Source organism: Carex rostrata, chromosome 27 (assembly GCF_964058835.1).
Source record: "Carex rostrata chromosome 27, lpCarRost1.2, whole genome shotgun sequence".
NCBI classification, from domain to species: Eukaryota; Viridiplantae; Streptophyta; class Magnoliopsida; order Poales; family Cyperaceae; genus Carex; species Carex rostrata.
Genome location: NC_135944.1, coordinates 5678484 through 5703887, shown reverse-complemented (window position 1 = coordinate 5703887; position 25404 = coordinate 5678484). Strand labels below are relative to the sequence as shown.

General features: G+C 30.7%; 1 protein-coding gene and 2 long non-coding RNA genes across 3 annotated transcripts in view; 2 read left to right on the top strand and 1 right to left on the bottom strand.

Moving 5' to 3' along the window:
- The window catches only part of LOC144545295 (UPF0481 protein At3g47200-like), a 9568-nt gene extending 5060 nt beyond the window's left edge, over window positions 1-4508 (top strand). Inside the window, exon 2 of the mRNA XM_078293884.1 lies at window positions 4230-4508. Within this exon, the coding sequence (XP_078150010.1) occupies window positions 4230-4318 (89 nt within the window). The 3' untranslated portion in view covers window positions 4319-4508. The remainder of the gene's footprint in view (window positions 1-4229) is intronic.
- Window positions 4371-25404, bottom strand: LOC144545296 (uncharacterized). The gene is made up of 2 exons (XR_013508461.1): window positions 25315-25404; window positions 4371-4474 (listed from the first exon to the last, which is right to left on the bottom strand). It is a non-coding gene; the product is annotated as an uncharacterized LOC144545296 (long non-coding RNA).
- Window positions 18509-24169, top strand: LOC144545297 (uncharacterized). Its single transcript, XR_013508462.1, has 2 exons — window positions 18509-18624; window positions 23795-24169. It is a non-coding gene; the product is annotated as an uncharacterized LOC144545297 (long non-coding RNA).

The window sequence follows — 25404 nt, the reverse complement described above, 5'->3', positions numbered from 1 at the left end:
TGAAGATTTTGAAGTCTGGAGCGGAAGAAAAATTGAGACTCTTAATATTTACAATTCTTTTATGAGACCGGCTAATACACTTCGATAAGTACTTCAACACTATATGTCTATTAAGTCATTTTTTTCATTTTCAAAAACCAAACAGTCGATCCAAACTGTTTAGTATGATATCCATATAAAAACGTGCTTGGAGACCAAATTTTACATTTTCTTGGAATTTTTTTTACTATTTGTTGAGATAGGTAGAAAATCAATTGATTCAGAAGATTCTGAACAAAAAAAATAATTATTTTCATATGAATATCATGTTAAATAGTTTGGATCATTTTATTTATTTTTAATATATACACATTGTTTTTTATATATATACAAAATATTTTTTCTTAGGCCCCCTGAATTTTGAGACCCAGAGCGGTTTCCAGGCTGCACAGCACTAGGGCCGTGCCTGCTCAGCCCAAGCCCAATTATAGCTTATAAACTCCTACAAATTAATAGCAAGGAGCATTAATAATTTTAAAATAAACGGCACACACACATGTTGATGTGGGAATAAAGAGACTTGGTTCTTTTCTTGTACTGCATTTGCGTGGAATATATAGGTTTCTTTAATCAATATGCATTATTTAATGAGGAGGGTTCAAATGCCTCCATGTTTTTTGTCTCTATCATGCCTCCATCTCTCTCTATCATTTTCAAAGTTCAAACAGTCGATCCGAACCGCTCAACCTAACCTCCATATTAAAATATGTTTGGAGACCAAATTTTATATTTTTAGGAATTTTTTTACTATTTTTTTAGATAGGTACAAAAATACTGTTTTTAGATGGTTCAGATTTACTGATTTTGTATATATCTAAAAAAATAGTAAAAAAATTCCTAAAAATATAAAATTTGGTCTCCAAACATATTTTAGTATGGAGGTTAGGTTGAGCAGTTCGGATCGACTGTTTGAACTTTGAAAATGATGGAGAGACATGGAGGCACAAAAACATGGAGGCATTTGAACCCTCCTCTTATTTAATTGAAGTGAGAAAAACGGAGAGAGAGAGAGAGAATCTAGCTGTCCTATATATCTTTAAGCAATACCAATTTCACTTGCTTTTGCATTGGAATATAATAATGCCTTTGCTTGTGAGGTTAGGGACATATTATTATTCCCAATGTATCTTATATATAAATAAGGGTGACTACCTTACCTGGGTGTATCCTCATTGCCTAATAAAATATATATCTCCACTTGCCTTATATAATATCAATTATATTTTCGGAAGAGCTTGAGCTTGTTTGTTTATCTCCACTTGCCATATCTTAGTTGATTCTCCGAACAGTAAGTTTTACCTCTGTAAATTTATCAGTTTTCCTCTGTAAACCGGGATACATATGGTATTGCCATGCTTCTTTGATTAGCAGCTGTATTTAATATTTAATTTCCGTTGAAATTTTTTTGATCATTTTAAGATTGAATAATGATTTGACTTCAAGTTTAATTTCAATCTTTACTTAGTATCTATTTAAGGCCTTAAAGCTTAGTCTAATGTTACTCATATGGTATTAATATTAAGATCAAAATATTTAATAACACAATTAATTTGGTCAAAATGGAAAATAGTATTATTTATAAGTCGAATTTTACTTGCTAAAATTGAACTCAAATTAAAGTTTGTCTATAAAAGAAAGGGATCTCATATAGTCTGATGATATATATAATCTGTCATCTCATATTGATACCTTTGTTATTTATATGGGAATTATCTATGAAGTACCCATTACAGTGTCTGTTATTTTATCTAGCTAGGATGTCAATGAAACTCCTTAATTTATCCGTTTATTAGATTTGTCTTGCATTTTATAAGACGGATATGAAAAAGAATTTTTTTTTTGTTAATTTTACTAGTATGGATATAGGTAAGTACAAATTTCGTTCTTATCTTATTGGATAAGGATATGGATAAGAGTTATTTCGTACCCGTTACACTATTAAGTTAATTGATAAAATAAAATTATATATGATAATTTTTATTTCCACGTATAACTGTATAATTTGTATTGTCATGATTAGTTTGATTTATACAACATTTTAATATATCAATTTATTTAGAGGAAGGATCCAATTACACCATTTTTTGGTGACATCGAATTACATCCTACATTTTTAAAGTTCAAACAGTTGATCCAAACCGTTCAACGTGATGGATATATTAAAATGTGCTTGCAGATCAAATTTTACATTTTTTTGAATTTTTTTACTATTTATTAAGATGGATACAAAAATTAAATGGTCTGAATATAGCGATTTTGTTAAATACTTAATAAATAGTAAAAAATATCGAAAAAAAATGTAAAATTTGATGTGCAAACACATTTTAATATATCAATTATGTTGAATAATTTGGATTGACTATTTGAACTTTGAAAACTTTGTAAATGAAAAGTGTAATTAAGTGACACCTAAAAAGGTGTAATTGGATCCCTCGTTTATTTATTTGGACATGATGTATTATTTTTAAATTTCATGATATTAATTACATAGATGATGTATTTAATATATCTATTTATATGCTATATGTTTTTGAATTAAATTATATAAGCTATCAATTTATTTGATAATTACTCATTATTGGTTTTGTTACCCACTATCTTTTAATACTTAACGTGTAAAGGAAATTTTATTTCATGAATATGTGTATGGGTAATAAATATGTCTCCACCCGATCCGATCCGTATGTAACACCATTAATTGACACCTCTAGTTTTACCTCTACAAAATATCTAATCAAGGCTTAACTTTCAATTAACGATGCTTGTTGGATTAGCATATCTGTGTTCACCATTTAATCACGTTCAACATTATTTTCAGAACAGCTTGTTTGTGGATATATCGTGAAGAGTATCAGAAATGAGTAATGATGCCCAGCAATTTGAAGAGTGGGTTGTGAACATTGGAGATAAACACAACGAGCCGTTCTCCAATATTCCCACCGAATCACTGCAAGCATCAACAGACAGTGAAGAAAACCCATCAATATTTACTAATGCTGATAGTGGAAAATTGGTTTATTTTGGTGACTGTTATTATTATTATTATGATATTAATAGGCGTAAAAGTTGCAGAGGATGGCAATTTGTCGCATTTATGAGGCGGTGGTTTGATCTCGACGTACATTCATACCTTGAATACATCCAAGAGAAGGAACATATAGCCCTGGGCTACTATTGGGAGAAAGGTTATTTTTATTATAGCAAAGAACTTTTCCGAGAATACCTACTGATCAATAGTTGCATCTTAGTATTTGTCATTCTTTTATTCCAAAATGTTCGGGACGGAATAGAAATTTTGAGTGGAACAAAAGAGAAAAGGAGGGATCCAAAAGATCAAAGGTCCATAGAATTTTATATATTATACCAATATATAATGGAAGACTCGATGAAGATCAAACTTCAGATGTTGACCATGGACTACCAGATTCCGTGGTTTCTTGTCGAGTGTATGTATACAAACCATTCCAATTTAAGCGATCTTGTTGGTACCCCAATCAACGAACTTGCTTTCTCATGCTTTGATGACCTCTATCCGGGAGTGCACAGGTCTAAAGTGCATGGTGGTACCGGTATCGGTACCCTCCCCCCTGGTGGCTTCAAACATCTAATACACATCTTCCATTGGACTCGAACCCCTGCAGGGAAGTATCTGGGGGAAACAAGGTCATTGTTGCAACCCACAAAGAAAATGGGTAACTTCTATATACCAAGTGCAACCGACTTGAAATTATCGGCAACTGTTTTCGAAAAGCATGCCGGTATTCATGTGGCTTACAAGGACAAGAGGTTATCCGGAGTGATGCAAATAGCACCCTTGCACATTTTCGAGTACAGCTTTGAAATCTATCGTACTCTTTTAAATTTTGAACGGCATTACGTAGACTGTGGTTTCCCCGTCACTGCCTATGTTGCATGCATAATGAACTTGTTACCAACAAAAGCAGATGTCAAACTATTGCGAGCGAATGGAATCGTCCCAAGCACGGGAATAGACGAAAAGGAGGTTTTAAGCTCTCTACAAAGGTTAAAAGGAGACGATGTAGATTTCAATAATGTCCGTATGCCGAATGACCTTAACATTTTGTCGGAGAAGGTCAGGGAACATCATGAAACAAGTTATAGTAGATCATACGCAGAGCTCAAGAGCCGCTACTTTGCGAATCCATGGATAACCATCTCTGTCATTGCAGGCATTTTATTGTTTATCCTTACTTTTCTTCAAACCATACTTTCTTTTATTCAAACCAAATATAGTGTGCTTAGCTACAAACAACAATGATTGCGCTAAGCGAAGTTTGCACCTATATTTATACATCTTGCATCCTTGTATGATTTTCTTTTATTTCATTATATCATGTATGCAATTAAAATTGTGTGTGTACCGGTGGTTTATCTTTATTCAATTCACTATGTTGTGCTATCATGTATGTTGTACCTTATTTTCAATGTAATTTATTTGTCAACTTTATCTTTTTTCTTTCGTACAATATTAATTCACCTAACAAACCAAGTATTCAACTAGTATGTATAAATCTTTCTTTATTAGTTTTGAACTTTTCTTATGAGGGTTTATACTTCCTCCTGACTGTTTCTCCAAAGTTCTAATATATATGTGATATTATTCAATTTTCTAGAAATCTATCCTTTAAGCAATCCATAATTTTAGGATTGATTTTTTTTTAGGACATTTCCTCAATCAATAAAAAGAAAAAAAAAGTATATAAAGAAAAAAGAAAAATATGTAGTTTCTCGTATAATTACAGCCCTGCAACTTTTATGTAATAAATGCAACATCTATTTTGATATTTGCCATACAAATAAGTAGTTTCTGATTGTCAACAAAGACTCAGTCTAGCTAGTCCGAAAATTTTATTAATATAAAAAAAAAAAATGAAATTTCAAAAATTATCCAGGTTTTACTGTTTTTTTGAAATCTATTCAAACCGCAAATTCTTTTTGGGGTACTTCAGTCTAAACCGCAAAAAAAAATTTGCGGTTTTTCAAAAAAAAAAACAACTTTTTTTTGCGGATTCAATTTTTTTTTTCATTTTTAAGATTTTTTTTATTTAAATAGAGAAATATTTATAATTTATTTATTTTTTGTATTGAATATTAGAAATATTTAATATAGTTCTTTAAAAATAGATGGAATACTATATAATTTGATTTATTAGAAAGACTGCTACAAATAACCCAGATCAACATTTTTCATGTCAGATTTTTTGCAGCTGTAAAAAAAATTAATATATTTCTTTATGTGTTATTGGAAAAAAAATGCTTAGATTCTGAGTTATTGATCCCGATTCAAAAATCACTTCTAAGTTAATACATAAAATATTATCATCCTTCTAGTACATTTAATTTATAAAAAGTTGTATCTATTTTTGAAAAAAAATAAAAAATTTAAGTTATTTAATGATTGTTATTAAAAAGAATTCTCAAAATAGATACAACTTTTTATATATTAAATGTACTAGATGGATCACAATATTTTCTGTATTACCTAGAAGTGACTTTTAAATCGGAATCAATAACTCAGAATCCAAACATTTTTATTTTTTTCCAATAACTCATAAAGAAATATATTAATTTTCTTACTGCTGCAAAAAATCCGGAATGAAAAATGTTGATCCAGCTTATTTGTAGCAGTCTTTCTAATAAATCAAATTATATAGTATTTCATCTATTTTCAAAGAAATATATTAAATATTTCTAATATTTCAATACAAAAAATAAATATATTATAAATATTTCTATTTAAATAAAATAAAATCTGAAAATTGAAAAAAAAAATTGAAACCGCAAAAAAAATTTGCGATTATTTTTTCAACCCCAAATTCTTTTTGCGATTTTGAAAAATTTGCTGTAATTTAGTCTAAAACCGCAAAAATAAATTGTGGTTTGGGTAGATTTCGAAAAAACGCGAAAACCTGGATAGTTTCTGAAATTTCATATTTATTTTGGATATTAATAAAAATTTCGGCAGTCTATTACTAATCCAAACAGAAATTCTCCAGTGTTGCAATTCTAATATTATACCGACAGTATGAGTATGCTAAACCTCTTAATTCTAGAATTGGAAATCCATTATAGGCCGCATCTAATTGTAATTAATTTATTAATCAATTAAGACCCAAGAATTTCTCACTGGGCCCAATCCACTTTTGCATTCCATGAATAGACCGAACTTTTGATGAGGGGTAAAATTGACACTTCACACACAAGAAAAGAAAATAAAAAAATGTCAAGGGAAAATAATTGAAGCAGTATTGTCTCAGCTTTGTTATCTGATCCACATTCTCTAAGATAACATAATATTTTAGCTTACATCTGAGCCGCTCGATCAGAATCTGGACATCCGATCCGAGGTGTTAACAAATATCGGACAGTCCAGATCCAGACTTACTTTAAGGAATCCGAATTTGGGGTTGTTATCTCCAAATAAATATCTTTTATTGATTCTCTCTCATTCTCTCTTCTCAATCCCACTTTCGGTCTATCCTTTCGTCGTAGGTTTTCTCTCTCTCTCTCTCTTGCAATTAATACTTGAGTTTAATTAGTTCAATAATCAAGATTTATTTGAATCAGTCTAGATTTATCTTCTCATGAGGAACCCATTGCGTTTTCTCAATGTTGGGGTTCTTGTTAAAGTCTTGAGTTGCTCTCCAATCATAATTTTCTGTTATTAAGGTGTCTATGTAGAGAAACAAACATCTGTGATTATAATTTCTTTTTTAAGTAATTATTACTTGTTATAAAATAAATACAAACAAGCATAAGAAGAATAAACAAAATAGAGAGGAAAAAGATGACAATCTCTTTATTCATATATTTCTCATATGTGTACAATACAATATTACAAAGCCTCTATTTATAGGCTACAAATTGTAAATGAAAAATTTCATCTAAATAAATGGAGAAATAAATTTCAATAGTAGTGGCCATCAATTCCAATTGTAGTGCATGGAGTAGTGGGGATAGTGGAGAATGAATATTGGGAGTTATGGACATCCACATTAATATTTTATTCATAACACTCCCCCTTGGATGTCCATTACATAAGAATATGCCTCATTAAAACCTTATTAGGAAAAACCATATGGGATAAAAACCTAGTGAAGGAAAAAGAGTACAATATTCTTCTAAATACGCAACTACAGCCTTACCAGGAAAACCCAGTGGAAAAAACCATGGTTAAGGAAAATATAGTGCATATTAACTCCCCCTCATGACAGCATCAATCAAGATCTTTAAGTCGGCGAACTCCAATATTACGAACTAGCTTTTTGAATATTGCAATAGGGAGTGCCTTAGTGAATAAATCTGCTGGATTTTTCACTTGAACGGATTTGCTGAACATTAATAACATTATTCTTTTGGAAATCATATGTGAAAAATAATTTTGGTGAAATATGTTTTGTTATATCTCCTTTAATGTATCATTTCTTTCATTGAGCAATACATATAATATTATATTCATATATGATCTTCGGGATCATTTCTCTAAAAGACAATCTACATGTCTGACAAATGTGTTAAATCACAGATCTTAACCAAACACATACTTGACTTGTTTTTGTGTATTGCTAAATTTTCTCATAGGTAGTGAAATATATGTTTAATTATATGTCAATATCTTCGCGTGAGAGAAGAACTATATCCTGTTAATAAATTTACTATAAATAATATATCATGTATTGTATGCTCATCAAGATAAGTGCTCATATTGCACTAAGATATGGTACTTCGGGACCAAATAGTTTTTCATCATTTTCTCGAGGTCTAAATGATCTTTATTCACATCTAATGATCTTATAACCATCAGATTGCTTAATGAATGTTATTTATCCATATAAAATTATTTCAGCACTCTTGCAATATAATTTTCTTGATGCATAAAAATATTATTTTTAAATGTTCAATTTGCAATCCAATGCAAAACTTTGTTCTTCCAAGATCTTTCATTTCAAATTCTTCCTTTAAATTTTATTCTTTTGGAATCTCTTCAAGAGTTCCAATGATACTTAGATCGTCAACATAAACTGCAATTAATATAAAATTATTTATGTATCTTTTCATGAAAATACATGGACAGGTCATATCATTCTTATATCCATGTTTCAATAAATATTCATTTAAACGATTATAGCATATGCGTCCATATTGCTTTAATCGATATAATTTTTTTTTCAATTTAACTGAATAATGTTCTCGAGAACCTAAATTACATGCTTCAGGCATCTTAAATCTTTCAGAGATTTTCATATAAATATCATTATCAAGCGAGCCATAGGCTGTAACAATATCCATTAGGTGCAAATTAAGTCCTTCATGGACTGCCAGACTAATTATATATCAAAAAGTTGTTGCATCCACCACATATGAGTATATCTCAAAATTTCACCTTTCTCATTTTATTTTCTCATAAATATTCATTTATATCATACTGGTTTTATACCTTGAGGTACAAAGACTACAGGTCCAAAAACTTCTCATTTTTCAAGAGAGTTTACCTCTACCTCAATTGCACCTTTCTATTTTGGCCAATCATTCTTTTGTTGACATTCTTTAATAGACTTCTAGTCATGATCCTCAATATTTATTATGTTTAGCGCTATATTATATACAAAAATATTATTGATATCAATTTCATCTCGGTTCCATCTTATTTCATTCATGATATAATTTATCAAGATCTCATTATTTTCATGAATTTTAGATACTTGAGTTTCTGCTGGAACTCCAATATTACTTATAATTTTATTCTCTTCTGGAGTTTTATCTGAAATTATCATATCCTCGACTTGACCATTTTCATTCTTTGCTCCTTTTGTTTATCGAGGACTTTTATATTTTTAATCTTTGGAACCGATTGCTTTTCCACGCTTCATGCGTGTTATAATTAGTTTGTCCAACAGGGACATCGACTTTAATTGGAGCATTAGCAGCTGGTACATGTGAATTGGTCACTTTCTTTGAGTCTGTGAATGTGTTTGGCAATTGATTCACTAATATTTTCAAATGAATTATCTTTTGAACATTTAGTTCACATTCTTTAGTATGAGGATCAAAATAAGACAATAATAATTCATACTAATATATTTTTTTTCAAGCTGATAGTTTTCTCCCCCTAAGGTTGGAAATTTTTTATTCATCTAAATCACAACCGGCAAAATTAGCTATGAATAAATCTCCCATCAATGGTTCTAGATACTATATTATATATGGAGATTCAAATTCAGTATAAATTCTCAACTTTCTTTGATATCCCATTTTAGTGCGTTGTGGTGGAGCAATTATAACATATACCGCACATTCAAAAATTCTTATATGGGAAATATTAGGTATGTGACCAAAAACTAATTATAAGGGGAAGCTTTATAATAGCTAGTTGGCATGATGCGAATTAGTTTTGTTGTATGTAAAATATCATATTTTCTTTTTATATACGAACATCTACATAATGTTTAACATTAATTTTGATATTGTCTAGACGTATTTTCATAATTAGATTATGCTCTTTAATCAAATCTATTGAGCAAGTAATTTCGCAAACGCCAGGTTGCGATTTGATAATAAACATACATGTGACCATCTTATTGATGCATCAATTAAAATCATAAAATACTCAAATGCTTCACATGTTGGATATATTGTTTTACAAATATCATATTGTATACGTTCTACAAATAAAACCAACAAAAAAAAATTCATCAGATTAAAGAATCTTCTAGTTCTTTGATGAATGTTCATAATAATTATCTATTATTTTTCGCATCACTATTGATCCGGAATGGTCCAACCGGTCATGCCAAACTATAAACATATTCTTGTATGTAAACTTCTGATTTACAATAACATGTGTTTCAATTGCACTAATATATGTGTAGTACAAGTCAGAGAAAAAACATATGCAATTTATTTTCAATATGCATTGTTTTTCATATATTCAATATTTTTTTTTCATTAGTTGTCTCAATATGATATTCATTTCGGCGGATATTCTTAAAACTTAACAAATTTATTTGAGACTTACAAGAATATAATACATCATCATCAATATAAATTTATATTCCTCCATGTAACAACAAAATAATTCTTCTGGAGCTTTCAATTAATTTTTTTTATAAAAATAAATAAACACCATTTCAATAATAATCAATAATAAAAATAATAAATAAGTAGTATTAAAAAAATAAACATAAATAAGCAAATTTTATCTTACATTTACATTTTTTTTATGCACTACAATCAATATAAATAATAAATAAGTATTAATTCATTTTTCAAAATAAAGAATGAACAACTATTCATTTTTTTTTATCTAACAATTTTCCGTAACAACATAAAAGATAAAAAATAAAATTCCACCTTATAATGTAATACCTCTAATGAAATAGATAAGCTTCTTTAAGGTATTGTATTAATAGAAACGAACAAACTTCTTTTAGGACATTGTATTAATAGAAAATTAAATGATTTATGAAAGTAAATCATCTCTTTTCAAATAATTTTGTATAAGTTTGATATACTATTTTTTTTTTCAAACAGTGAGGGCTCAATTTTTCAGAAATGTCACCTATTTATATATCTCTTTTTCATCATTCAAATAATGTTAAATTATTTGACTAAATTGAGTTTGTCCATAATAGTTCAATATAATGTTTTGACATACTACAAGTACATTGGTGTACGACATGTACATGACTAATAATAGCACGAATTTTCTTATTTGTCATTCTCTTCACTTTCTAATTATTTGTCCACTTCTAGTGGTAATTCTTTTTGTTCATTTATTTTTCCACTTCTAGTGGAATGATGCACTTTTTCTTCATTATCACGTCCATATCTAATAGTTTGTCCATCATATTATTTTCCATTTCATGTGTAACTATTATTTTGTTCAACCAGAACAAGACATGTGGCTTCAATAATTTATTATAATTGAACTTCAGGTCAATTGATAAAATTGATGAAATAGCTTCAGGCCAATTTCATTAATATAATTTATATTCATATGGCTTCGGGCCATTTCATTAACATAATATAATGTAAAAAATAATGTATAAACTCGAAATATTTCTTGAATCTTCTTCGGGAAGAGTACATCAAAAAATTCCACATCATATAAATCTTATTGAAATCTTCTTCAAGAAGATATATTTAAATATTATCATATTAATTTTTGTGAGCCACATAAATCTTCTTCAAGAAGATTAAATTATTAAAAAAAATATGAACATCACATTAATTTTTGCACATTATTTAATTTTTTTTTTCATTATCTTTCCACTTCAGGTGGAAATATGTGTTTTTGTAATAATCACCATGATAATAAACTCATTCTTGTACGTCCACGTCCACAAGTTTTTTTTTTTTTTCAAATTTGTTATTATATATTGCTACATTTACTTCAAGAAATGAAGCAGAACAAATTGAATTATTTTGTCCAACAACTCATTATAATCTCTTCAACCATAAAGAGATAATAAATTAACTTAGAATATATTTTAACTTCTTCAAGAAGATTAAATTATTGAAAAAATATATATATAAACATCATGATAAATTTGCGTATCATATAATTTTTCTTTATATCTTCTTCAGGAAGATCTTCTTAATATCTTTTGAAATCTTCTTCAAGTTGATAAAATGGCTACAATGGCTTCGGGCCAATTGCTCGGTGCATTTTATAAAATTGAGAATTTTCGTAATATCTCTTGAAATCCTCTTCAAGAAGATTCAATTATTGAAGAAAAAAAATATGGACCACTATACAATATTTATACATCATATAAATCTTCTTCAAGAAGATTTTTCTTTTAAATCTTCTTCGGGAAGATTAAATTAAAAAATGCACTTCATATAAAATTCTATGAATCATACTAAACATCTCAAAATAAATATAAATAAATTGATAACTTATTTCATTTAGCAATTACTAGGAAGTATTATTTATATAAATGAAATTGAAATAAAAGTTATTAAAATTACCTCGAATCTTCAACTAGTAGAGCTCTCGTGCTGATAACGTGTTATAAAATAAATACAAACAAGCATAAGAAGAATAAACAAAATAGAGAGGAAAAAGATGACAATCTCTTTATTCATATATTTCTCATATGTGTACAATACAATATTACAAAGCCTCTATTTATAGGCTACAAATTGTAAATGAAAAATTCCATCTAAATAAATGGAGAAATAAATTTCAATAGTAGTGGCCATCAATTCCAATTGTAGTGCATGGAGTAGTGGGGATAGTGGAGAATGAATATTGGGAGTTATGGACATCCACATTAATATTTTATTCATAACATTACTCAAGTAGTAAAACCTAATTGAAAAAATTGAAGTAATTGAATGTCTTCCTGTCCAATCAATTTGATTTAATTATATCTGATTGAATGTCTGATTTCATTTCTTCAAGTGCCTTATTTGCACCAGAAATTATATTTTTTCTGTAATTGAGGTGTCTAATTGAAATATTTAAGTATTGGTTGCATTTTGGATATATATTTAAGGACAAAATCAGATTGAAGAAATCAAAATCTGTGAAAAGGAAGCTCAGTTACTCCCCAGATTCATCTGACCGTGGCAGGAAGAAGCCACGTAAATCGAAAAAATTAAAGAAGAAACCTAGAAAGAAGTCTTCATCTTACTCAAGGGATTTTGTACCTATTTAAAAATAGATTTATAAAATTTTGTCTCTAATCAAAAATTTTTAATATTGAGATCATATTGATGTTGAGCAGTTCGAATTAATTTTTTGGACTATAAAAATGGAGATAACGATGTGAGGAACATTTTAACCTTGCCAGTTAATAATAGCATGCACCAATAAATTCTAAAATTTTAATAATAACTTTCTAATAAAAGATGGTGTATGTACGGGTGGTTTATCATCAATTATTCCATTCAATATGTTGTGGTATATATGCTGTATCTTTCTTTTCAATGCAATATATTTATCTGTATTTTTTTATGTGCCTATGTGGGACCATGTGTGATTTTTATCTTTGCTCTTGTCGAACAATATTAATTATTGTTAGGAGCAACGTAAGGTATAACATTTTCCGCAAAAAAAGATGCAAGCTATCATACCATTTTTGTTTGAATAAATTCAACAATATTGAATGTACTGCTTTGTGCCAGTATACATACTTTTACTTAGGTATGAATACTTTCATTATGATGTATAAATACTTGCTCAAAGTGTTATGAATTTTTTCTGGACGAGGTACAGAAACTTCAATGCATGAGTATGAATACTTGATATTTTAGATTTGAACATTTACAACAATTACAGCGCTGACACTTGCGATGACCGTTACACTCGAAGTGATATGAATATTTTCTCGATGAGGTATGAAAACTTCAATGCGTAAGTATGAATACTTGATATATTATATATTAATATTTGCACGCATAGCCATTAGTACTTGCACCTAGTTTTTTCTTAGAAACATGTTAGATATATTAGGTAATAGATGTGAATACTTACATTAGGAGGTATAAATACTTGCTTGACGTGATATGTATACTTTCTCGACGATGTCTACACGACAAGGTATGAGTATTTGAACATAAATACTTTACAATATAAATATTCACACTTTAGTATAGGAATTATGAATACTCGGCATTTTAGAGATGAATACTAGAAGTTGTATGAATATTTGTTCAATGAGGTATGAATACTTGCACGTCGATGTATGAATACTTGAAGAGGTATGAATACAATTACAACATTGCCACTTGAGATAGTCATTACGCATCTGTTTGTTCTTGGTTTTCTGCATGTGGTCCCTATCGTGGTCGCTTTCAAGTGACATTTGCAGTCCCCCCAAGTCGATAGTGGTTCCCCAAGTAGTTAATGCTCAAGACACGTCTATGAATTTCTCATAAATACTTCACAACATAAATATTCACACTTTATTGAGTAAGTATGAATACTCGACAATTTATAGAAGAATACTTGACAATGTATAAATACTTACACACTGAGGTATGAATACTTGAAGGACAAAGAACTTGAAAGTACTTCATCATAGATCTCATTTGAAAGAGAAAATTACGTAGAAGATACTCATGAGTTTAGATTCACAAAATTCCTCACATATCGTTAAAAATATTGATGAGATTAAAAGGACAAAAAAAGACCAATTCTAAAAACGTGTAAAATATGGGTGTGTGATTAGAGAGAAAAAAAAGTTGATGTCCATTTTTTTTTTTAATACTTAGTGTCTTAGGTATGAATACTTAATATATTATATGATAATACTTGTGCGTATAAGTATCCATACATGCGCGCGTCAGTTGTAATTTTTTTCAAATATAAGTGGTTCCCCAAGTAGTTAGTAGTTCCCCAAGGTAGTTAGTAGCCTGCCCCTATCGTACTTTATGCATCAGTTAGTTAGAGAGACATTTAGGAAACTGAAATATGGAGACTATTAGTTGATCCCATTAATTTATAACTTTTCTTGTATGATTAGGGCCGGATCTTATCAGATAATATTTCCATATACGAATCAGTTAGAAATTAATAAATTAATTAAGCCTATACAAATACTAAATAAGCAAAATAAAATAGGGAATAGAAATTTAAATAGTGAAGTCGGTTGTATGTTATTTAAGCTTGGATTCCAAATTAAATTTCATAAAAACGATCCTTTATAGAAAATTGAAGCATGCATGCTCATAAGATGTAGGTGTCGAACATTTAAATTAAATTAGATTTATATAATTATCAATATTATGTCGTATTTATTATTTGTATCTAGTTACATTTTTATTTTTTTTAAATGTATTACGTGTTGGGATTTTAGATAAGTTATAGTGCAACAATTAATTCGAATCAGTTCAAGATTTGTTCACTATCCGAAAATCAGAATCTATGTATATAATTAATTCCAAGATTTAAAACGAGTTTACTACTAGATGCATAGCGGAAACTTCAAGCCTAGCAGTAGCCTTCTTATCTTTTCCTTCTCTTTTCAGATCCACGCAACAGCACAGCAGTCACGTCTCTATTAGTATCCACACGAACAAGTTGCCAAACTACTGAAATTCGGTATGCTAGTACCGAATTAACAGCCCCTTCTTTACTCTCTTTTTCTCTCTTGTTTTCTGAATAGAAATGAACAGAATGGCTAACCAAAAATTGAACTGCTATTGTATATTTATAACAGATTGCGCCAGTTCGTTGAGCCTGTTCACTTGCACCAATTCATGGAGCCTCTACAGAAACACTTATCCTGATCTGATCAGATCAGATCAAATCAGATGAGAGCAGAAAATTTGGGCCCAGCCCAATAAGAACTGATCCAATATTGATTATTAATATGGCTCAACATATTTTGGCCTGGTACATTTCTAACATTACGTACAGTGAAATTAAGGAAATTTACTGTTCCAAATATAAGGAAATGGCGTTAATTGAAATTTCGGAAAGATGTTCTTTTTCAAATTGATGTTCCAGAAGCTTTTTGTTGATAATGAAATTTTCAAGGTGTGGAATGCACTACTTCTTTAGGTAATCTAATTATTTTTTTTAGCAATTCAAACAAATTTGAGAAGACGCAAAATTTTCCAGATATAACGAACATGAATATTCCAGTGCACGATAAGTTCGTGGATAATATTAACTTTCTAGATGTAGAATATTCATATGGATTTTCATTTTCTTTATCTATGTGAACGATTGGTAATTATAAGTGAATATCTCATGAAATAATTGTCCCTTACTATGTTGATTTTTCTCTGATCGACTCCAAGTCTTCCTGTTACAGACATGTCCAATCAACAAGTATTCTAAATTTCTTGTGGAAGAAGAGCACCTATCAACTTTATGATGAAATGTAGTACACATGTAGTTGACGACTTGACGGTACAACTTCTCTTGGACCTAGTGTGTGAGATTTTAATTTATGGCCAGAAAGATACACATGAGAGGGAAGAAAAAAAGCATAAAGATAAGCTATACAACACAATAGCAACCTACAAATTTCGCAAGAAGCTACAAACAGATAATCAAAGCAATAGAAAGCGATAGAAAGCGATATCCCCCGACTACTTTTCTTAATTAAATAATATGATAACATACTTTTTATCTCAATCGTTTTCCGAACCAGAGAATGGTGATCAAATAACACGGCTGTGGAGCATACTCCTAATCCATGTCCCATCAACGTCAAATTTCAATTTTAGTAATTGAAAAAATCAGTTTTAATACATGATTAGCTACATATTGGTCCCAATAACGTTTACATTTCAGGGCTCAACAATGCAAATTTGGAGCGTCGCTATTTAGTTGACATTTGCCGGGCTTAATCTTAAAATAAAAATACTGTACAATTTAAGAGCAACCAACGCAACTGCAGAGATGGGTTTTTCTATGCCGAACAAGGTATTTAATTGCTAAATCTATACCTCATCACACACCATATTATTGATTAGGGCCGAATCCTGTCAATTTAAAATTTGCATATATGAAACCGTTGTTAATTAAGGCTGCAAAAATACTAAATATATAAAATAAAATGGGGAATAGAAATTTAAATAGTAAAGTTGTGATGTCTTGTCGGTTGCATCTATATTATTCAAACTAGCATTACAAAATTTCCCAAAAGGATCCAGATATTTGAAGCAAACTCATAATGTTAAGATGCATCTCAACCGTACCAACAAATATATAACCTATAAACTCCAACAAATAGCAAGGAGTATTAATTAATTTTCAAATTGACGGCACACACACGTATGAATAAGGAGACTTAGTTCTTTTCTTGTATTTCATTAACTAAGATAAATTGTCTAATTGAAGTGAGAAAAAGGCAGAGAGAGAATCCATATGTACTATATATATATCTTCAAGCAATACCAATCCTACTTGTTTTACCTTAGAATATATTAATGCCTTTGCTTGTGAAGTGTGTTAGGGACATTCAGTTAATATATAAGGTTGACTACCTTACGTGTGTGTTTCCTTGTGCCCTAAAAAAAAAATTACGAAGACAGTCGTCCTCTCCTTTCCTCTTTGATACTTCTCCCTACATATTTTTCTATCTAATTATAAGCATATTTTATTTAATACTAATTCTTATTTCTCAAATCATAATTGAATGGCACAAATCTTAGTGGATCAATCCTCCGATTTGTGTATATATGCTAACTATGTCGGTCTGTTTGTGAATTGTTGTGTTGGGAGGTTTGTTAGTTTCATATCCAAAGTGTATATTTTGTTTTTTTTTCTCTATTTTTGGAGATAATATATAGTTATTGGTTACTTTAGACCTGTTACTTAGGCCGTTATCCATTCACCACTAAGATTTAATTTCCGTTGAATTTGTGTAGATCATTTTAAAATTGAATGATGATTTGATTTCTAGTTTAATTCCAATCTTTAGTATCTAATTAAGAGAGGAAAAACTGGCTCGACTTTAGGTAAATTCATTCTTGAACAATTCCTTTACACTAGTTTGACAGATCTGGAAAGAGTTCCAATGTATGAAATGAGTGGCTTTTTGTTATGTCCCACAGAGGAAGAAAAACTTAAAAAGTTGTTTGGCATCTTAGGTCTTTATCTACTGACACATTTACCTCCTCCCTTTCTGATCTTATCCCTTACATAAAACCTCTGATCCTATATATATATACCCCTGCCCTTAGAGACATTATTGTCGATATTCAGGCTGTGCAACCAGGGGTTCAAGTTAGATTTTATGGTTAATTGCTTTAATTGGAATGCTAGAGACCTTGGCCTTATCAAGACTTTGATGAGTGTAAAAACACCCTAGTTCTACTTATAAATTAATTCCCATGCCAAGTCCCAACATAGGGTTGTCATTTGTCACTAGACTTAAAGCTAGTTCTTTGAATGCTTGACTTCACACTAAATTAATTCTCAAATTAATAAATTTGACATGTAAACACATCACTCGTGAAGTAGATGGGTTTCAACAATTTTAGTTAGTTGTTTGAAGTATATTTGATATGTATTTTAATTAAGCTTATCAAGACTTTGATGAGCGTAAAAACAACCTAGTTCTACTTATATATATATGAACCTGCTAGCATGCTACACGTAGCATAGAGGGCCTCCGTGCAATGACTCAATATTTGACTTTTCAAAATCCTAACAGTCGATCTGAACCGTTCATCTTGTTCTCCATATTAATGTGTTTGGAGACCAAATTTTACATTTTTTGAAATTTTTTTACTATTTTCTTTAGATTTATTGAAAATTACTATTTTTTTATGGTCTAGATTTGCTGAAAACAGCGATTTTCAATAAAGGATCTAGGTAGTCTTCTCTTGTCCACTTTGATAAAGTATATATTTATAGGAGAATGAAGTATAATAAAGAAAAATGTAAGGGACCTTTTATGACCCTACATATATAATTGTTGAATATATACAGCTCGCTACACAGAGAGACTTCGAATGCGTAGCAAAGGATCTAGGTAGTCTTCTCTTGTCCACTTTGACCATTAATCTCTAAAAATCTCCTAAGTTATCTCATTCGCCTTCTCGACCTTTGGAGCGAGAGCCATAGAGACGAAGACATGTCTCCTCTCCTCATTGGTACTTATCTCTGCATTTTCTCTCTAATTCTCAGCATCATTTTCTTTTTAATTCTATAATTTATTTGTCCGATCGGTATGCTTATACAACAGGTTCAGTGTATATATATCTGCTGATGACTAGATGTTATGAATAGTTGTGTCGGGAGATTTGTTATTTTCATATCCTGGAGAATGTGTGCCTTTTGTTAGTATTAACTACCTTTTGTTTTCAAATGGTAGTTAATAATTTTAGAGTAAAATATTTAATAACACAATTTGGGCAAAACGGAAAATAGTATTAACATTTATAAGTTGTATTTTACATAATAAAATGTGGCTGAAGTTAAAGTTAATCTAGAAAAGAAAGGTATATATCACATAGTCTAATTAATTATATATATCAGATTTTATCTCACATTGACCTTTGTTATTTAAGTTGGAATTATCTATGAAGTTTTATTTTCAGTGTCTGTTGTTTTATCAGATGTCAGTGAAACCATTATATATATCCGTTTAACCGGTCTATATCATATTTGATAAGGTACGATCGAATAAAAAAAATCATTAATTTAACAATTATGGATATGGGTAAGAATTTTTTTTGTTAGCTTATCGAATAAGGATATGAATAAGATCTACTTCATACTCATTAGAGGGTAATTAATAAACTAAAATTATATATGATAATTATTTTTTTAGTTGTACGTATAACTATATAAGTTTTATTATTATGAGTTACATTAATTTTACAACATTTTATATAATATTGTTTTAGTAAATTATGATAAAATTAATTTGTTCAATATTTTATATCGTTTTATTTAATATAAAATTTATATAATTTCATTTAGTTAATAATTTACATTTTAAAATAATGGTATAAAAAGAACAATTTTTATATTCAACAAAAATATTTATTTGTTATATTGTTAATTAAATTATATAAGCTATCAATTTATTTGGTAATTATCTATTATGCGTTTCGTTACTTGTTATCTTAACATATAAGTGTACAGTATGTGTAAAGTTAATACTTAATGAATAAGGGTAATTAATTCTGTGGCAAAGACTAATTTTATATGAGTATGAAGATGCCCTCACCGATCCTTAGTTTTACCGATTTGACATCCTTACTTTTACTTGTGTAAATTGAACAGTTTTCACATGGAAGCAACAAATTTATCAAACGAAACTTTAACTTTTCACTAGTCTTGATATGGTTTTGCCATGCTTCTAAGATTAAAATCAGTACGTACTCATTATTTCAGAACACAGCTTAATTGGTTTTGCCATGCACAGAGGGTCAGAAATGGGTCATGATTCCCAAGAATTAGTAGATGAAATATCCACATCAACAGAAACGAGTAATGAAATGGATGAAACAATTATTTTGTACTTGATTAGAGGGTAATTGATAAAATAAAATTTTATATGATGTTTTATTTATTTATATGTATAAAATATGTATTTTATTATTATGATTACATGGATTTACAAAATTTTATATAATATTTGTTTTGTAAATTATGACAAAATTAATTGTTCCAACATTTTATATATGGTTTTGTTTAATTAAATATTTATATTGAACTTTTTAATAAGTAATTTGCATTTTAAGATAATTGTATAGAAATAATTTTTTTAATTATCTAGAAGTAATTTACCCATTATTTGTTTCCTTACATGTTATCTTTCCAGATAAGGGTAAGGGTAACCGTGTGGGTAAGAAACTTTTTTATTAGCTTATCGAATAATTAGGATAGTAATAAGAGCCATTTCGTACTCGTTAGAGGGTAATTGATAAAAATAAAATTGCTCATTATTTCTTTTTATAATATTTTTTTGAGTAAATTTTGATAAAATTATTTTTTTCCAACATTTAATACCATTTTATTTAATTAATGATTAACATTTTAAAAAAATGTTACAAAAATAAGAATTTATATATTTAATTTAAATACTTATTTGTTAATTTTTTTAACAAAGTTATATAAGCTATCAATTTATTTGTTAATTACCAGTTATTTGTTTCGTTACCTATTGTCTTATAAGTGTAGGGTATGTGGATATAGAAGGTCGATTTATCAATGCGCTACGACTAATTTTATACCGGTATGAAAATGCGCTCACCGATCCTTAGTTTTACCCATTGGACACCCCTAGTCTTACTTGTGTAAATTTATAAATTTTCACGTGAAAGCAACAAATTATCTAAAGAAACCTTAACTTTTGATTATCCTGGATATGGTTTTGCAATGCATTTTCGATTAGCATCCTTACGTATTCAATATTTAATCACGTTCCACATTATTTCATAACAGCTCGTTTTTGGATTAATCGGGAAGAGGGTCAGAAATGAGTGATGATGACCAACTACTAGTAGACGAAATATCCCATACACCCAGACCATCAACAGAAAGGAGTAATGAAATGGATGAGTGGGTTGTGGATATAGAAGGTCGACTAGAGGACCCAGACATCTCCCATGCACCCAGACCATCCATGGATAGTGATAGTAGCGACAGTGAAGAAGAACCATCAATATTTGGTAAATGGGAATGCTGGGATGATTTTGGGGCCTCTTTCATACCTGAAAGAAAAAAGTGGCAAATTATTGCATGTATGACGCACTGGTTTGGTCTAAACTTAAAATCATACCTTGAATACATGCAAGGGAAGGTAGATCTAGCCTGGAGCAACTATCGTGAGGTCGATGAACAATTTCATACTGCTGAAAATAGCAAACGTTTCATAGAACACCTACTGGTCAGTAGTTGCTTCTTAATATTTGTGATTGTTTTCTCAAATAACGATAAACGGTACAGAAAGGTTATTCTGAATGAAATAGGTAACCAAAATAATTTTCCAAAATGTCTAACGTGTAAAGACTTGGGAAAGTTAATAACCTTTTTAGAAGAAGATCCAGGGAAGAATCAACGTTACATGGTGACCATGAAATACCAGATACCTTGGTTTGTTCTCGAAGCTATATATACAGAGCTTTCCAACATAGGCAAGCTTTTAGATATTCCAATCCACAAACTTGCACTCACAGTCCTTCCACGAAGTCCGAGAATGCACCCGTCTAAGGAGGATGGTGGTACTGTTCCTCAAGGTGGCTTCAAACATCTACTACACATCTTCCATTGGTCTCGAACCCTCCATGGGGAGGATACTTCAAAGGCAACAAATAAGACGATTGGCCGCTTCCATATACCTAGTGCAACCGAATTGCAATTATCTCAAACTGTTTTCATGAAGGATGAGAGTGGCTCCATTGATGTGTCTTACTCTGACGACAAGAGATTAACTGGAGTGATGCAATTAACACTCTGGCACATTTTGCAATACAGCAGTGTACTCTATGAAAGTCTTATCAGTTTTGAACAGTGGTACAGGGACTGTGGAATCCCCTTCACAGCCTATATCGCATGCATGGCTTGCTTGTTGAAAACAGAAGCAGATGTCCAAGTATTGCGAGAGAGTGGTGTCATCCCAGGCACTGTTGGGATAAACTCAGCAATACTGCACTGCTTTGTGCCAGTATGCAAAGGGATTGAAGAGAGAAGAATATTTTTCTGAATAGAAACAACGCTTTATTTCCTTTTTCTCTCTTACTCAATTACATAAAGTTATGCAGTATTTAAAGCAATACAATGTTCCTAAAATAAGCACCCACAACTTTCCTAAATTAAGCACCCACTACACAACATGCTAAAAATAACTAACCACTACGCTAGCTAGTCCGAAAATAACTATGCTTAAAATAACCAATGCCCAAAATAACCCATGCAGTTTTTATGCTGTTAAAAACTGATTTGTACATGCTTTAATCAATTTGAATTAATTTTCAACACTCCCCCTTAATTCAAAATTGATTATATCAAGTTTGATTCTGAATTCTTCAAGCTTTCTCTTGGCAATGCCTTCAGTAAAATGTCAACCTTCTGTTCTTCAGAACTTGCACGCTTGATCTCCATTTTGCTGCTACCAATTCTTCTTGTAATGCTTGATGCCATGTTTCATTTCCTACTGCTTCTTCAAAGATTGTGGATCTTTGCCTTCCACCTGCTGTATACGCCATGAAAAGCATGGGTTGCTCTTTCTTTTCTTCTTCACAGCATGCTTGCTGTTCTTCCCTTTGTTTTCTGAAACAATCGGCTTGCACACAGCCGTATCTTTTGTAGTGGAAGCACTGGACATCTTCTATGTCGTGCTGAAACAAGAACTCGCCAAATCTACAAAGGCCACGTCCACCTCTGCCTGGAGAGGACTCCCCCTTTCTGTAGAATGCCCTTTCATCTCCTTTCTCCTTTGATCTGAACTTTGCTTCATGGGTCTGCAGTGATCCCATCAATTCATCAAAGGAATAGGTTGAAAGATCGTTTGATTCTTCAATTGCTGCAACTACATGATCAAACTTGGGTGTTATGCTCCTTAACACCTTCACCACCACAGTCTTCTCTTCCATGGTGTCTCCAAATGCTCGAATTTGGTTGACCACCCCTTGTACTCTTGAGAGGAAAATCTGCACGGATTCCTCCTTGTTCATCTGCAATGTTTCAAAGTCCCTGCGTAGGCCTTGAAGTTTGATTGCCATGACTCGAGTACTCCCTAGAAATGCTGTTTTCAGGGATGTCCATGCCTCCTTTGCATTGGTGGCTGCTGCAATTTTCGAGAAGATGGTGTCATGCACTGCTTGTTGGATGAAGAATAGCGCCCTTTCATCTTTCTTTTGATTTTCTTGCTGGTTCGGATCTCGATCTGGTGTACCGTTGCAACTTGACTCTGCCTTCAATTGCTTGCCCACCGAACCATCGGCTCTGATACCATTTTGTTGGGATAAACTCAGCAATACTGCACTGCTTTGTGCCAGTATGCAAAGGGATTGAAGAGAGAAGAATATTTTTCTGAATAGAAACAACGCTTTATTTCCTTTTTCTCTCTTACTCAATTACATAAAGTTATGCAGTATTTAAAGCAATACAATGTTCCTAAAATAAGCACCCACAACTTTCCTAAATTAAGCACCCACTACACAACATGCTAAAAATAACTAACCACTACGCTAGCTAGTCCGAAAATAACTATGCTTAAAATAACCAATGCCCAAAATAACCCATGCAGTTTTTATGCTGTTAAAAACTGATTTGTACATGCTTTAATCAATTTGAATTAATTTTGAACAGGCACAACGTTTGATGACAAGGATGTGTTGCGTTGTGTAAACGAGTTGAAAACTTTTATTTCCGGTAATCTCATTTTGCCAAATGAGCTGGTCATTTTGGAGGAGAAGGTGATGGCACATCATAAAAAAAGTGTCTATAGAGTAATTGGAGACTTCAAGAAACTCTACTGCTCCAATCCATGGATAATATTCTCCATCATTGCCGGCATCTTATTGTTTGCCCTCACATTTATTCAAACCATATATGGAACGCTTAGCTACTACAAACAATGATTGCTCTAACCTAAGTCTACACCTATATTTATATATCATATTGTATCCAAATTTGATTTTCTTTTATATCATTATATCATGTATGTAATTTAAATTGTGTGTGGGGACCAGTGGTTTATCTTTATTCAATATTCACTTTGTTATTTGTTGTGGCATCCTGTAAGTTTTGTAAAAAAAATTTCAATGTAATTCATTTGTCATTTTTTATGTGACTATGTGCGCAATGTGTGATATTTACCTTTGCTCTCGTTGTACAATATTATTTCACCTAATAAACAACTTATTAAAATTGCCTCAATCCTGAGTGTTTCTTCAAAAGTTCCAATTTCTGGTATAAATTAATTTAAATTAATCTACTCGATCCCATGCGAATAGTCAATAAATCTATGCTGTTTGTTGTGCCATCGTGTTTGTTTTGTACCTTTTTTTTCCAATGTAATTCATTTGTCATTTTTTATGTGTCTATGTGGACCATTTTAATTCATCTAACAAACATCTCTTCAACTATTAATTATGTATGGATCTTTATTTATGAATTTTGAACTTTTCTTATGAGAGGAGGTATACTTCCTCGTAAGTAATTTCCCCAAATTAATCATTTCTGATATTATTTAATTTACTCCATGCATGAATGGACCAGACCAGATTTTTTTTTTTCTTGGTAAAACCAGGTTTTTGTTTTATGAAAATAGAGCTGCATGTACTCCCGTTTGGAATAATCTGCAGAATATCTCCTATATATGTTTTTCGGAATGGCACGTGGTCCTGCCAAAATCACATATACTACAAAATTGCACGTACGAAATTGTTCAGAAAAAGTGAACAGGCTCATTTCACATTCAAATGAGGGAGGTTATAAGTGCTGAGTTGGCCAGCACTGAGCACTTGTATATTATATTAATACCAGCGCATTCTTACATAAAAAAGATACATCATATAAATACACACAAGGATCGATATAAACAGCACTACATAAGAACTGGAGTGAACACTGAACACAAGGTAGTACATAGCATAAAAAACACTAAACAGCAAAGAGACTGAGGGAATGTCAAACCCATATACTGCTGCTGATGGATCCTTGCCCAATTAGCAATGTTGTGACAATCGTAACCAGGATGCCGTGCCAGTAAGTTCCAAATTTGCATTATCTCGGGGGTTCACCAGCCATTGAACATATACTGGTGGTTTATCCTTATTCAATTCACTATAATAATTCACTATGTTGTGCTATCATGTAAATTGTACCTTATTTTCAATGTAATTCATTTGTCATTTTTATGTGCTTATGTGGGACCATGTGCAATTTTTATCTTTTATCTTGGCGTACAGTATTAA